Consider the following 13,269-nt stretch of genomic DNA (forward strand, 5'->3'; position numbering starts at 1 on the left):
TCTCTTCTTCCTGAAGGTACTGTGGCTCCCATCTTCCTACCACAGGCATATCATATTTTATTGTGCTTTTCACTATTGTAGTTCACAGATACTGTTTTTTTGTTTGTTTTTTTTAATTTTTTTTGTCTTTTTTTTTGTTGTTGTTGTTGTTGCTATTTCTTGGGCCGCTCCCGCGGCATATGGAGGTTCCCAGGCTAGGGGTTGAATCGGAGCTGTAGCCACCGGCCTACACCAGAGCCACAGCAACGCGGGATCCGAGCTGTGTCTGCAACCTACACCACAGCTCACGGCAACGCCGGATCGTTAACCCACTGAGCAAGGACAGGGACTGAACCTACAACCTCATGGTTCCTAGTCGGATTCGTTAACCACTGCGCCACGATGGGAACTCCTGTTTGTTTTTTTTAAACAAATCAAAGGTTTGTGGCAAACTCACCTTAACAGGTTATTGGCACCATTTTTCAAATAGCATTTGCTTATATGTGTCTTTGTGTCACATTTTGGTAATTCTCAAAATATTTCAAAACTGCCATTACTAACTATTATATTTGTTATAGTGACCTGTGATCAGTGATCTTTGATGCTACTACTAGGACCTGCTGAAGCCTCAGATGATTGTTAGCATTTCTTAGCAATAAAGTATTTAAAAAAAAGGCTATGGCTGAACCTGTGGCATATGGAGAAGTTCCTTGGCCAGGGATTGAATCCGAGCCACAGCTGTGACCTACACCACAGCCAGATCCTTTAACCCATTGTGCTGGGCTAGGGGAGCCTCTGCAGTCTGATTCTTAACCCACTGCGCCACAGCAGGAACTCCAGCAATAAAGTATTTTTAATTAAGGTATGTACATTATTTTTAAAGACATAATGGTATTATACCCTTAATAGACCATGGTACAATGTAAACATAACTTTTACATAAACTGGGAACCAAAACATTTGTGTGACTTCCTTTACGTGCTATTTGATTTATTGCGGTGGTAATATATCCGAGGTAAGCCATATGTAGGGCCATAAATGAGATGATTGTCAAAGGCAACACAAAGCCTCAATTTGTGCATATCTTGCCCCTCTGGGTTCATTTACAGAGCCGGCCCATCGAGGCACAGGCTCCTAGCTTCACATGCAAAACTGAACGCCACAATTCTTCCATTTTAGCCAAACACACATAAGTGGCTGGGAACCAGCCTCATCCCCTGCCCAAAACAAGATGGGAAGGCTGAGCTCAACAGAGACGCAGACGACAAGATTTAAATAAATAAGCTGTATTATCTGTACAAAAAATATAAATACAGTTTTTGTGTTTTAGAGGAGGAAGGGCCTCCTTCCACATTATTCAGCAGCCCTAATAATCTTCCGGCAATGCTGAGTCACGATTCACAGAACAAACAGTAAATGTACATTCATCTCATGCAAGGAGCACACTGCTTCCCACCCCAAACCTAGGTCTCCAAGCTCATGCTGAAACCCACCTCCCACTGCTGCAACCCAACATGTGGCGGAGCTGGGGAACACCAGCTGTTTAGGAAATGTAAATATGGGCCGCTGGTTTCCCATAGCTATAGAACCTAGAAATAATCAACCATATTAGTAGTAGTATGGAGTCTGTCTTCTGCATTCCATGTGTAACTATCATGTCATGAAAAGATCCCCTCTTGCTGCCCCATCATCCTGTGCTAGCTTTTACAATAATGTATTCTGTACACAGTGAATGGATCGAGAGTTAAACATCAGGTTCTATTAAAAATAGGAACAATGCAATAATCACCACTGAGTTTACAGGCACACAACTGCAAGAAGTTAATAAAAAAAAAAACCCAATATTTTGTTTTTCTGGATGACAATGTACAATTATTAATATTGCACTTTTTTATACAAGAAATCCTAATAAATATTCACAAAAGATATACAGACATAAAAAACACTCTCTTTTATTTTAAATAAACATTACACTGATTTTTTAGTAACATGATTTCTCAGAGCCCATTATAGTGGTGAGGAAGGAAGAACCACCTTAACTGTCCACAGCTCATGTGGGGAGGACACACATCCTAATGTCTCCCCCTAACTTTTATTTCCATGCTGTCTGGAAGATGCAGCCCTGTGTTAGTGGTGGCCCCGGGCTGAGTGGCATTTTGCGAGTCTGTATGTGAGGGGGGCAGTTTTTCTGAGGGGTGTGTGATTCTGGTGGCCCTGCTGATAAATGGAGGCCACTGGGGTGAGGGGACAGGCCAAAATCACTCACCCCAAACCACTCTGCTGAATGAGCAATTTGCTAAAATGTAGCAAATGTTCATTTTTGCCACCTGGTTTTACTGTAAGCCCCTTTACTATATAGCCTACGGGCATGACTGGAGTGTGTGGGCTACTTTGGCCACTCATTACCAAAACTGATGTATATTAATTCCCATAGAGTTTCTAGTATTTCATTGTGTGGTGGAAGTGGGTCGAAAAGCCTTGGAGGACTGTCTGGGAAGCTCTGATTATCCTTGGGCTTTGCTGCTGTGCCCCATCACCTGGCCCCCACCTGCTGTATGACTGCAAGCTGTCACTGTGCTCCAGGGGGAGGGGCCTGCACAAGCCTGCTGTCCCACTCGTGCCCTGGACAGCTCAGGGAGGAAGTGGTCACTCCAATGCAATGACTTCTCTGGCTTAACTGATGAATGGATGGGTTTTTGACAAGCTGACCCCAGTCCCTGGCCCTGAAGTGGAGCAGTAAAAGCCATTATAGGCAGAAAACCAGCCCATTCATATTCAAAATGCTCCTGGCCCAAGTCAGCCATTAGTTCTGAGCTGGGGGAACTCTTGATTTAGATAGAGATGCCAGAGATGGCCTGATTGCACAGCCAGACCCTGCAATCTCACCATCTCTGCCACGGGGTACAGGCAGAAAGTTCACTGAGACATGGGGACTCCTCTGTACCACGCAAGGGCCCTGGGGCTATGCCCTCCTGGGGGCAGAAGGGCTCTGAGCCTGTAGTGGTCTACCAGGCACAAAGTTCGGGATCAGAGCGACACGCTGCTTGCCTGCTCACTCCCCCACCTCCTCTACTCCCCTCTGAGGAACATGCACAGGGTTCAGGGTTCTTTTTGCTTCCCTCCCCTCCCCCTTCATCTTCTGTATTGCTGTGCTCTCCAGGCCTGCTTGGATTGGTTCCCCTTTCCCTCTACCCTGTTTTGAGTTCTCATAGCTCTGTGCTTCCCACTGGAAGAGCTGAGTTCTGGGCTGGGTTTTCCGCGTGTATGGTGTCTTCCCACTGCACCTGCTCTCCCCATGCTGAGGGGTAGGGAGGAGGCAGAGGAGTAGTGTGCACTCCTGCCTTAACTGTGCGCTGCCAGGAGAGATGCTGATGGTGGTCCAAAGCCTGTACTGATGCTTTACAAACCTTCTGGCACTCTACCCTCCCGCCTCCATTGTGGGATTCTGGCTCTGGCTCCCTGCTGTCCCAGGGGGCCTGTGCTGGCCTCTTGCTAGGTCTCCCTGGGACCCAGGATTGGGACACAGTGGGCTCTGCCAGGAAGCTCTAGCCGTCTGGCCCCGTCTGCTCTGCAACCTCCTTTAGACCTCTGTCCTAGTCCTTTCCCAACATTCTGTCCTCCAGCTAACTGAGAGAGAAGACAGGCTGGGGTCCTCATGTCTGGGGCGGGGGCAGGGGAGAAGAGGGATAAGGGTGTGTGTGGTGGGGGTGGGGAGGGGGAAATAAATAAATAAAATGAAGAAAGCTTAAGTTCTGTCCAAGGTGGTTGCGTGAGTCCTCCGTGTGGCCAGGTAGTGTCCTTCCCTGGGCCCCATCTTCACGCTTTGCCACAAGTTCCACAGCAGCGAGATTTGAACTGGCTGAGTTGGCAGAGTTTAAGCTGCTTGACCTTCTCACAGTACCTGGTGGTGTCTCTGCACTCCACTGGGAAAGAGGACAAAAAGGAGATGTGAAACAGAAGCTCAGTAAAGGCTGTGGCTCCTGGGTGCTTCCTGGGGTCTGCCTTAGGCACGGCACTCCTGTGCTAGAGGGGCCACTACTGTCTGTCCAGCACCACTGGCCTGGCCTTGCTCCAGCAGAGCACAGACATTCGCTTCCCAGGCTGCATCCGGATGCTGGAATTCTGCTCCCTTTCTATTAGCCCCTTCCTTCCTGAGGGTGCTTGTCATCTACCTCTCCTCAGGACCTCCTCACCTCTTAGGCAAGCTGTTCCTCTCCCATGGCATTTATTTTTCTTTCTTTCTTTCTTTTTTTTTTTTTTTTATGACCACACTAGGGCATGTGGAAGTTCCTAGGCCAGGGACTGACCTGGGCCATAGCTCTGACCTATGCCGTAGCAACGCCAGATCCTTTAACCCACTGCACTGGGCCAAGGATTGAACCCAAGCCTCCTCAGCGACGCATGTTGCTTGCAGTTGGATTAACCCCCTGTGTCAATGTGGGAACTCTTCTCATGCCATCTGAGTTCGTGGCTCTTTCTCCTTGAGATAGTTACCAGAAGGACCAAATCCTACTGCACATTGGGGTGGAATGCAAGTGAGCCCCTGCTTGGCCTCATCCCCTGTAACATGAGCCTTCCTTTCCCTGTGAAGCCTCCTTTGCTCACAATCTCCCCCTATGTCTCTCTACTCCTTCCCTCACTGGGCCTCACCAGAGCACCATGGCCTCCAAGTTCAGTACTGGCACAGGCCAGATGGTTCAATATGGGCGCTGATATGGGCTACGGAAATCTGTGATTAACATGGTAGGTCTGAGCTACTTTCCTGGAACAGTGGTCCCAAGGATAGGGTATTGACAAAGATGGGTCAGCACCACACAAGAGAAAAGACAATCCCTCCCTGTGTAGAAAGAGCAATGGCACTGTTTAGCTACAGGGCATCTGCCTCAGCATAGCGACTCTGAGGCTAAATGAGGCTCTGTTAGGGGGAAAACTACATCGCATTGTTTAGAAACTTCCTTTTTTTTTTTTGGTCTTTTTTTGCTATTTCTTGGGCCACTCCCGCGGCATATGGAGGTTCCCAGGCTAGGGGTTGAATCGGAGCCGTAGCCACCAGCCTACGCCAGAGCCACAGCAACGCGGGATCCGAGCCGCGTCTGCAACCCACACCACAGCTCACGGCAACGCCGGATCCTTAACCCACTGAGCAAGGCCAGGGATCGAACCCGCAACCTCATGGTTCCTAGTCGGATTCGTTAACCACTGCACCACGACGGGAGCTCCTAGAAACTTCCTATTCTTTGCCTCGTGCTTCGCCCCTTCCCTGTGGGAGGCACCTCCGATTTGTTTGGGGTCCAGAGGGAGAGAAAAAAAAGATCCTCAACCAACTGGGATAAAAATGCTGTTGTTGGGCTTAGGAAGAAGATCCAGATTCAAGGGAGGAGAGAGTGAACGAGTATCAGATCCCAGATGTGGCTCCCGCACAGACTGGTGGGTGCACACGGGTCTGGGCAGGAGGGAAGTGGTTGGCAAGTCCTTGCTCTGTGAGAAGCAGAGCCATGATGGCTGTGGGGTCAGCTGAGCAGGAAGGAGTGCAAACAGTGATTTCTTCCCCAAAGCCATTGTTTCGTTGTCCCCTTTGGGCACCAGACAAACTGCCGTAGGTATGCTGGAGGCTAATTTCATCCAGCATTTGGCCAAGAGCACCTGGCTCTCTTGGGGATGAGGAGGGAGCCTTGGGCCATGCCGGGCTATCTTTTGTGACTTGGACATGTGCACACACATGCTTGCACACACCTATGCTTGCCTGCATGCACCTCTCTGAAAATACCCAATTCTGGCCCCAGTTCACAATCCTGGAGAAAGCTGATCCACTGTGTGATGCTCAGGCTTGATTCCTGGGACTGCCCTCTGCACCTGATGCCTGGAGGGGAATCTGTACTGGCCTCTCTGGGGTTGGAACGTACCATTTTCACACGGAGTGATGTTGCAGCGCTGCCAGTTGGCGGGCCGGGGGCCCCAGGAACATAGGTGCTCAGGCACTGCCTTGTTGGTACGGGCATGCACGCACTCCACGCGCCGGGATTGGAAGCCGTAGTTGCCACAGGTCGCTGTGCACAGGGTCCACAGGCTGACCCTCCAGTGTACACTGCAGGCTTCTGACCAGCAGTTCTGTGTGCTCACGGGCCTGTGGCAGGAGGGTGGCAGGGTTAAGGTCTGCCTCTGTGAGGGCTGGATGTGGGGCCAGAGTGGAGGACTGATGAAAAGAATGCTGCAAACTTAAGACTGTTAGGCTGCCCCCATGAACTCTCAGTGCTGCCAAACCTGGGGTCTGATCTCTGTTACTGAGTGGCTGGAGGGTCTCAGAAAGCGCCTTCCTCTGACTGGGCCTCTGTCTGCTCATCTCTACGGTGTCTGTGTCCCTGCATGACCTGAGAATGAGCTCTACCGAGGTGGGGGTAGGAGTGGAGGTGGCTGGCATCTGAGGGAGGGGATAATGAGCTCTCACCCTAAGAGAGGATGATGAAGGACAGGGGCTGGATTGGAATGGTAGGTTGAGGGCCAGGGACAAGTGTCTCAGCATAATTTTGAGAGGGAGGTGGACAAGAGTGAGGGGCTGGTAGAGCCCTTAGGGGCTGTGTGGAGCTGACCTCCTGCCCATCCTGGGGCCAGCACCCTCTTGTGCCATTAGGCCTCCTTACAGGAATGCTCCCCCCAACCCCACCCCGTGCTTTCCAGCTCTGAAAGGGGATAGCCTCGTCCGTAGGCATGAGGCCACCACCTTGCCATCTACCATTAGGAGGCCCGTGGCCTGGGGAGAATGGAGGTGAAAGAGAAGGGCGTCTGACTGCTGGGACTGTGGGAGGTTCACTCACCACCATCTTTCCATGCTATTGACGCAGGGGAAAGGAGGTCCATGACCTTTTCTTACCTTGGAAGGGCACTGCACTGCTCTGACGGTAAGGTGAGGCCATCTCGCGTCTGACAGAAGACTTGTCTGTGCTGCACAGCGAGGCGAGGCCCGATGCAAGGCCCGTTGCACTGGGAAGCAGAAAAAGGTGACATGCATGTCAGCCAAGTCACGGGGGATGCCCAGGCTGCATGGGACACAGGATCCTTGGGCGGGGGCTTATCTGAGGCCATCAGATCTTGCCCCTCTTTGGGCCAACTGAAAAAGATATCCACTCACATATTTTCTTTTTTATTTCTTTTTTTTTCTTGGTCTTTTTTTAGGGCCATACCAGCAACATATGGAGGTTCCCAGGCTAGGGGTCAAATCAGAGCTGTAGTCGTTGATCTACATCATAGCCACAGCAACACTAGTTCTGAGCTGTGTCTGTGACTTACGCACAGTTCACAGCAACGCCGGATCTTTAACACACAGAGAGGCCAGGGATTGAACCTGTGTCCTCATGGATGCTAGTCAGATTCACTTGCACTGAGCCACAGAGGGAACTCCACATTTTCTTTTCTTAGTGCGACAGTGGGAAGTTTAGCTTTGCTGTGTGTCTGTGCACATTCTGCTAGCAAATGGCTGATAGTAGCACAGAGCTGGTCAGAGGTGTCAACCCCCTCCCAGACTGACCGTGTGGAGGGAGACATTGTGTCCAAGAAGTGTGGTGGTAAACTCTAGATCTAAGGACCTCTAAATAAGCCCCTTTTCTCTCCTTCAGTTCAGAGGGTAATTTGGTTGTTTTCTTGCTAAATTCATCTAAGTAACCAAGTCCATCATTGGCTTTCTTTCTTTCTTTGGGTTTATTTTCCCCAACATAACACAGGGCACTGTGCAGGAGGAGACTTAGATGTGTATAGTTAGTCCAGGATCATGGAGATGGTTAAGCTCTTCCCAGGGTTGGTGGAGCCAGACTATTGCAGTAAATACCCTCACCACAACAGTATCTGTAAAATATGAAAGCAGCAGGCTCTTAGCCAACATCTGCTATTTGAGTAAAGCAAGGGGACAGACATCTCTTGGAGGTCACTTCAGAACAAAGGCTCTTAACTTAGAAGTACGTGGACTCCTGGTGGTCCACAGGGGAGCTGTTAACTCTTAAAATTATAAACAGAAATCTTGTTTTATTTTATTTTTTCTTTTTAATATTTGACCCCTTCACCCGTTATTCCCACACTCCATGCTCTGCATCTGGCAATCACCATTCCAATCTGTTCTATCTATGAACTTCCTGAAAAAAATTTATATATATATACACATATATGTACATATTCCACGTATAAGAGAGATCAAATGGTATTTGTCTTTCTCTCACTTATTTAGCATAATGCCCTTGAGGACCATCCATGTTTCACAAATGGCAAAATTTCATTCCTTTTCATGGCTGAATAAAATTCCAGTGTGTGTGTGTGTTTGTATCACATCTTTATCCATCCATCCAACAATGGACACTTAGGTTGTTTCCATATGTTGGCTACTGTAAATAATGCTGCAGTAACATAAAGGTGCTGATACCTTTTGGAGTTAGTATTTTCTTTTTCTTCAGGTAATTACTCAGGAGAGCAATTCCTGGATCATATGGTTGTTCTGCTTTAATTTTTTGAGGAATCGTCACATTGTATTCCATAGTGGCTGTGCCAATTTACATTCCTACCAATACTGTGTGAAGGTTCCCTTTTCTTCACATCTTCACCAACTTACTATTTCTTAGTTTTTTGATGATAACCATTCTGATATGTATAAGGTGATATTTCAGTGTGATTTCGATTAGTATTTCCCTGGTGATTAATGATGTTGAATATCTTTTCATGTACCTGTTAGCCACTGAATGTATTTGAAAAAATGTCTGTTCAAATCTTCTGCTAATTTTTTAATCAAAATGTTTATTCTTTCCAATAGAGTTGTGTGAATTCTTTATATACTTTGGATATTAAATCCTTAGCAGATACATGATTTGCAAATATTTTCTCCCATTCAGTAGGTAATCTTTTCATTTGGTTGATGGTTTCCTTTCCTGTGCAGAAGATTTTGAAATTCCACTTTTTAATTTTTACTTTTGTTGCCTTTGACTTTGGTGTCATATTAAAAAAAATCATCAGAAAGACTGATGTCAGGGAGCTGACCACATATGTTTTCTTCTAGGAGTATTATAGTTTCAGGTCTTGCATTCAAGTCTTTAAGCCATTTTTAGTTAACTTTGGTGTATGATATAAAGTAATGGTCTTGTTTCATTCCTTTGCATGTCAAGTTTTCCTAACCACATTTATTGAAGAGACTGTCATTTCCTCATTGTATATTCTTGACTCCTTTGTTGTAAATTATTTCGACTATATATGTGTGGGATTATTTCTGATCTCTTTGTATTCATTTTATTTGTAATCCTATGGGTGTCTTGATGCTGGATGTCTATTTCCTCCCCCAGGTTAGGGAATTTTTCAGTACTATTATTTCAGACAAGAATTCTGCCCCCTCCTCTCTTTATTTTCCTTCCAGAACCTATTTAATACAAATCCCTAAATCTATCTTCACTTTCTTTCATATTTTTTAGCATTTTAAATTATTAATTTTTTCTTTTCATAAATTTTATTGGAGTATATATGACTTTCAATGTTAGTTTCAGGTGTACAGCAAAGTGAATCAGTCGTACATATACAAATATGTCCATTCTTTTTCAGATTCTTTCCCCATACAGGCTAGAACACAGTAGGTCCTTGTTGCCAATTGATTTTGTGTAGAGTAGTGTGTATATGCTAATCTCAGACTCCCAATCCATCTCTCCTTCCAGCATTTCCCCTTTGATAACCGTAAGTTTGGTTTTGAAATCTTTGAGTCTGTTTCTGTTTTGTATCATTTTTATTAAATATCACTGCCTGACTACACTTAGTAAGATAAGTTCTAGGTCCATCCATGTTGCTATAAATGGCATTATTTCATTCATGTTTATGATATTCCACAAAATATATATGTACCACAACTTCACCCATTCCTCTGTTGATGGACGTTTAGGTTGCTTCCATGTCTTAGCTATTGTAAACAGTGCTTCTATGAACATTGGGGTGCATGTATGTTTTTTTTTTTCCTTTTTAGGGCTGACCTGAACCACAGCTCATGGCAATGCCAGATCTCCGACCCACTGAGTGAGGAGGATCAAACCTGTCCTCATGGAAACTATTCAGATTTGTTTCCGCTGCATCACAACAGGAACTCCCTATCTTTTTTGAATTATGGTTTTCTCTGGATATATGCCCAGGATTGATAGTTCTATAAGATTTTTAAGGAATCTCTGTACGGTTCTTCGTAGTGGATGCACCAATTTACATTTCCACTAACAGTATAGGAGGGTTCCTTTTTTTGCACATCCTCTTCAGCATTTATTGTTTGTAGACACTTTGATAATGGCCATTCTGACTGATGTGAAGTGATACCTCATGGTAGTTTCGATTTGCATTTCTCTAATCATTATTGAGGTTAAGCATCTTTTCATGTGATTTTTGTCCATCTGTCTTTTTTGGGGAAATGTCTATTTAGATATTCTGCCCATTTTTTGATTGGGTTGTTTGTTTTTTGATATTGAGCTGTATGAGATATTTCTGTATTTTGGAGATTAATCCCTTGTTGGTTACTTAATTTGTGTGTTGTCTTTCATTTTTTTATGGTTTCTTTTTCTGTGCAAAAGTTTTCAGGTTTAATAAGGTCTCATTTGTTTATTTTTGTTTGCATTTTCATTACTCTGGGAGGTGGGTTCAAAAAGATATTGCTGTGATTTATGTCAAAAGTGTTCTGCCTATATTTTCCTTGAAGAGTTTTATAGTGTCTAGTCTTACATTTAGGCCTTTAATCCATTTTGAGTTTATTTTTGTGTATGGTGTTAGAGAGTGTTCTAATTTAATTCTCTCACATATAGCCGTCCAGTTTTCCCAGCACCACCTACTGAAGATGCTGTCTTTTCTATTTATTGTTTGTTGTATTTTCTATTTATTATTTGTAGTATTGTTTATTGTATTTTTCTTTATTTTTAAAGTATAGTTGATTTACAATATTCTGTCAGTTTCTGCTATACAGCAAAGTGACCCAGTCATACATATATACATCTTTTTTTATTATCTCCATCATGTTCTATCACAAGTGATTGGATATAATTCCCTGTGCTATACAGAAGGACCTGCATTTTAAATGTCATAGTTAGCATCTACTAACCCCAAACTCTCAGTCCAACCTACTCCCTTGCTTTCCCCCTTAGCAATCACAAATGTGTTCTCCATGTCTGTGAGTCTGTTTCTGTTCTGTAGATAGGTTCATTTGTGCCATATTTTAGATTCCACATATATGTGATATCATATGGTATATGTCTTTATGACTTCCTTCACTTAGTATGAGAATCTCTGTATACATGTTGATGCAGATGACATTATTTCACTATTTTTTTATGCCTTAGTAGTATTCCGTTGTGTATATGTAGCACTTCTTAATCCATTCATCTATTGATGGACATTTAGGTTGTTTCCATGAGTTTTTTCTCCATTGCATGTTCTTTTCTTCTTTATTATAGATTAATTGACAATAGGCTTGTGGGTTTATTTCTGGGCTTTCTATCCTGTTCCACTCATCTATTTCTGTTTTTTTTTTGTGGCAGTGCAATACTGTTTTGATGACTATAGCTTTGTAGTTAAGTCTGAAGTTGGGGAGCCTGATTCCTCTAGTTCCTTATTTTCTTTCTTAAGATTGCTTTGGCTAATTGGGGGCTTTTGTTTTTCCATTAAAATTTTTTTTTGGATCTAGTTCTGTGAAAAAAGTCATTGATAGTTTGGTAGAGATTGCACTGAATCTGTAGATTGCCTTAGATAGTACAGCCATTTTGACAATACTGATTCTTCCAATCCCAAGAGCATGGTATTTCTTTCTATTTGTATCATCTTCAGTTTCCTTCATCAGTGTATTATAGTTTTCAGCGTACAGGTCTTTTGCCTCCTTACATAGGTTTATTCCTAGGTATTTATTCTCTTTGATGCAATGGTAAAAGGAATTTCTTCCTTAATTTCTCTTTCTGATCTTTCACTGTTAATGTGTAAGAATGCAAGAGATTTCTGTGTATTAATTTTGTATCATGCAACTTTACCAAATTCATTGATCATCTCTAGAGGTTTCCTGGTAGTATCTTTAAGATTTTCTATATATAGTATCATGTCATCTGCAAACAATGAGAGTTTTACTTCTTTTCCAATTTGGATTCCTTTTATTTCTTTTTCTTCTCTGATTGCTATGGCTATGACTTCCAAAACTATGTTGAATAAAAGCAGAAAGAGTGGACATCCTTGTCTTGTTTGTTAGGCTGATGCCTGCCCCTGGTGGGTGAGGTAGGTCTTACCCTACTGGTTGGGAGGGCCATGTCAAGAATCATGTCTAGAGGTGGCTGTAGGTTCAAGAAGTTTTAGGCAACCTGTATGCTGATAGGTGGGGTTGTGTTTCCACCCTACTGGTGGTTTAGCCTGAGATGTCCCAATACTGGAGCTTACAGGCTGTTGAATGGGGCCAAGTCTCCATGATAAGGATTCAAAATGTCCACCTCTAGTCAGAATTCATGAAGGTCCCTGCCATAACCATCACCAGCTTTTATGTACCAGAGGGTGCCACAGTTACTCCCCTCCTCCCCAGAAGACCCTTTAAGACCAGCATATAGGTCTGGCACAGGCTCCTACAGAGTCCTTAGTTTTTTTCCCTGGGACCTGGTATGCATAAGACTTTAAGTTTGCTCTCCAAGAGTGGAGTCTATTTTGCCAAGTCTTGTGTAACTCCTGAAACATGCCCCCTGGCCTTCAAAGCCAAATGATCTGGGGGGGGTTCCCACTCCTGATGTTGGACCCCTAGGCTGGGGAGCCTTTCATGGGACTCAGAGGTCTCACTCCTTTGGAAGAACTTTTGCGATATAATTAATCACCAGTTTGTGGGTCACACACCCAGGTGGTATGGGATTTGATTATATCATAAGTGTGCCCCTCTTATTGTCTTGTGGTTTCTTCTTTATGTCTTTGGATATAGAATATCTTTTTAGGGTAGAGTCCAGTCTTTTTTTTTTTAAATTAATGCTTGTTGATCAGTTATGATTTTGCTGTGGTCATGAGAGGAGGTGACCTCAAGGTCCTCCTACCTCACCATCTTGTCTTCTTTCCTTCCTCCCTCTTGGCCTCCCTCCCTCCCTTCCTCTTTATTTCTCTCTCCCTCCCTCTCTCTTTCCCTGCTCTGACTGGGTATATTCTACTGTTCCAACTTCAAGTTCATAGATCCTTTCTTTGCTTCATCTGGTCTGTTGTTGAAAACCTCTAGTGTAATTTCCAGTTAATATATTGTTCAGCTTTGTCATTTCTATTTGGTACTTTATCTTTTCTAACACTTTGTTGAAATTC

At 44.4% G+C, this 13,269-nt stretch overlaps 1 protein-coding gene across 3 annotated transcripts in view; it reads right to left on the minus strand.

Moving 5' to 3' along the window:
• Positions 1,250–13,269, minus strand: part of ADAMTSL1 (ADAMTS like 1) — a 1,007,583-nt gene continuing 995,563 nt past the window's right edge. For 2 of the 3 annotated variants that reach the window (XM_021074267.1, XM_021074276.1), the window contains exons 27-29: positions 6,848–6,957; positions 5,883–6,103; positions 1,910–3,902 (exon numbers count right to left, since the gene is read on the minus strand). In XM_021074267.1, the coding sequence (XP_020929926.1) occupies positions 3,796–3,902; positions 5,883–6,103; positions 6,848–6,957 (438 nt within the window). In that variant the 3' untranslated portion in view covers positions 1,910–3,795. Of the gene's footprint in view, positions 3,903–5,882; positions 6,104–6,847; positions 6,958–13,269 lie in introns of all 3 variants that reach the window. The other variant, XM_021074260.1, reaches the window with a different exon arrangement.

Source organism: Sus scrofa, chromosome 1 (genome assembly GCF_000003025.6).
Source record: "Sus scrofa isolate TJ Tabasco breed Duroc chromosome 1, Sscrofa11.1, whole genome shotgun sequence".
NCBI classification, from domain to species: Eukaryota; Metazoa; Chordata; class Mammalia; order Artiodactyla; family Suidae; genus Sus; species Sus scrofa.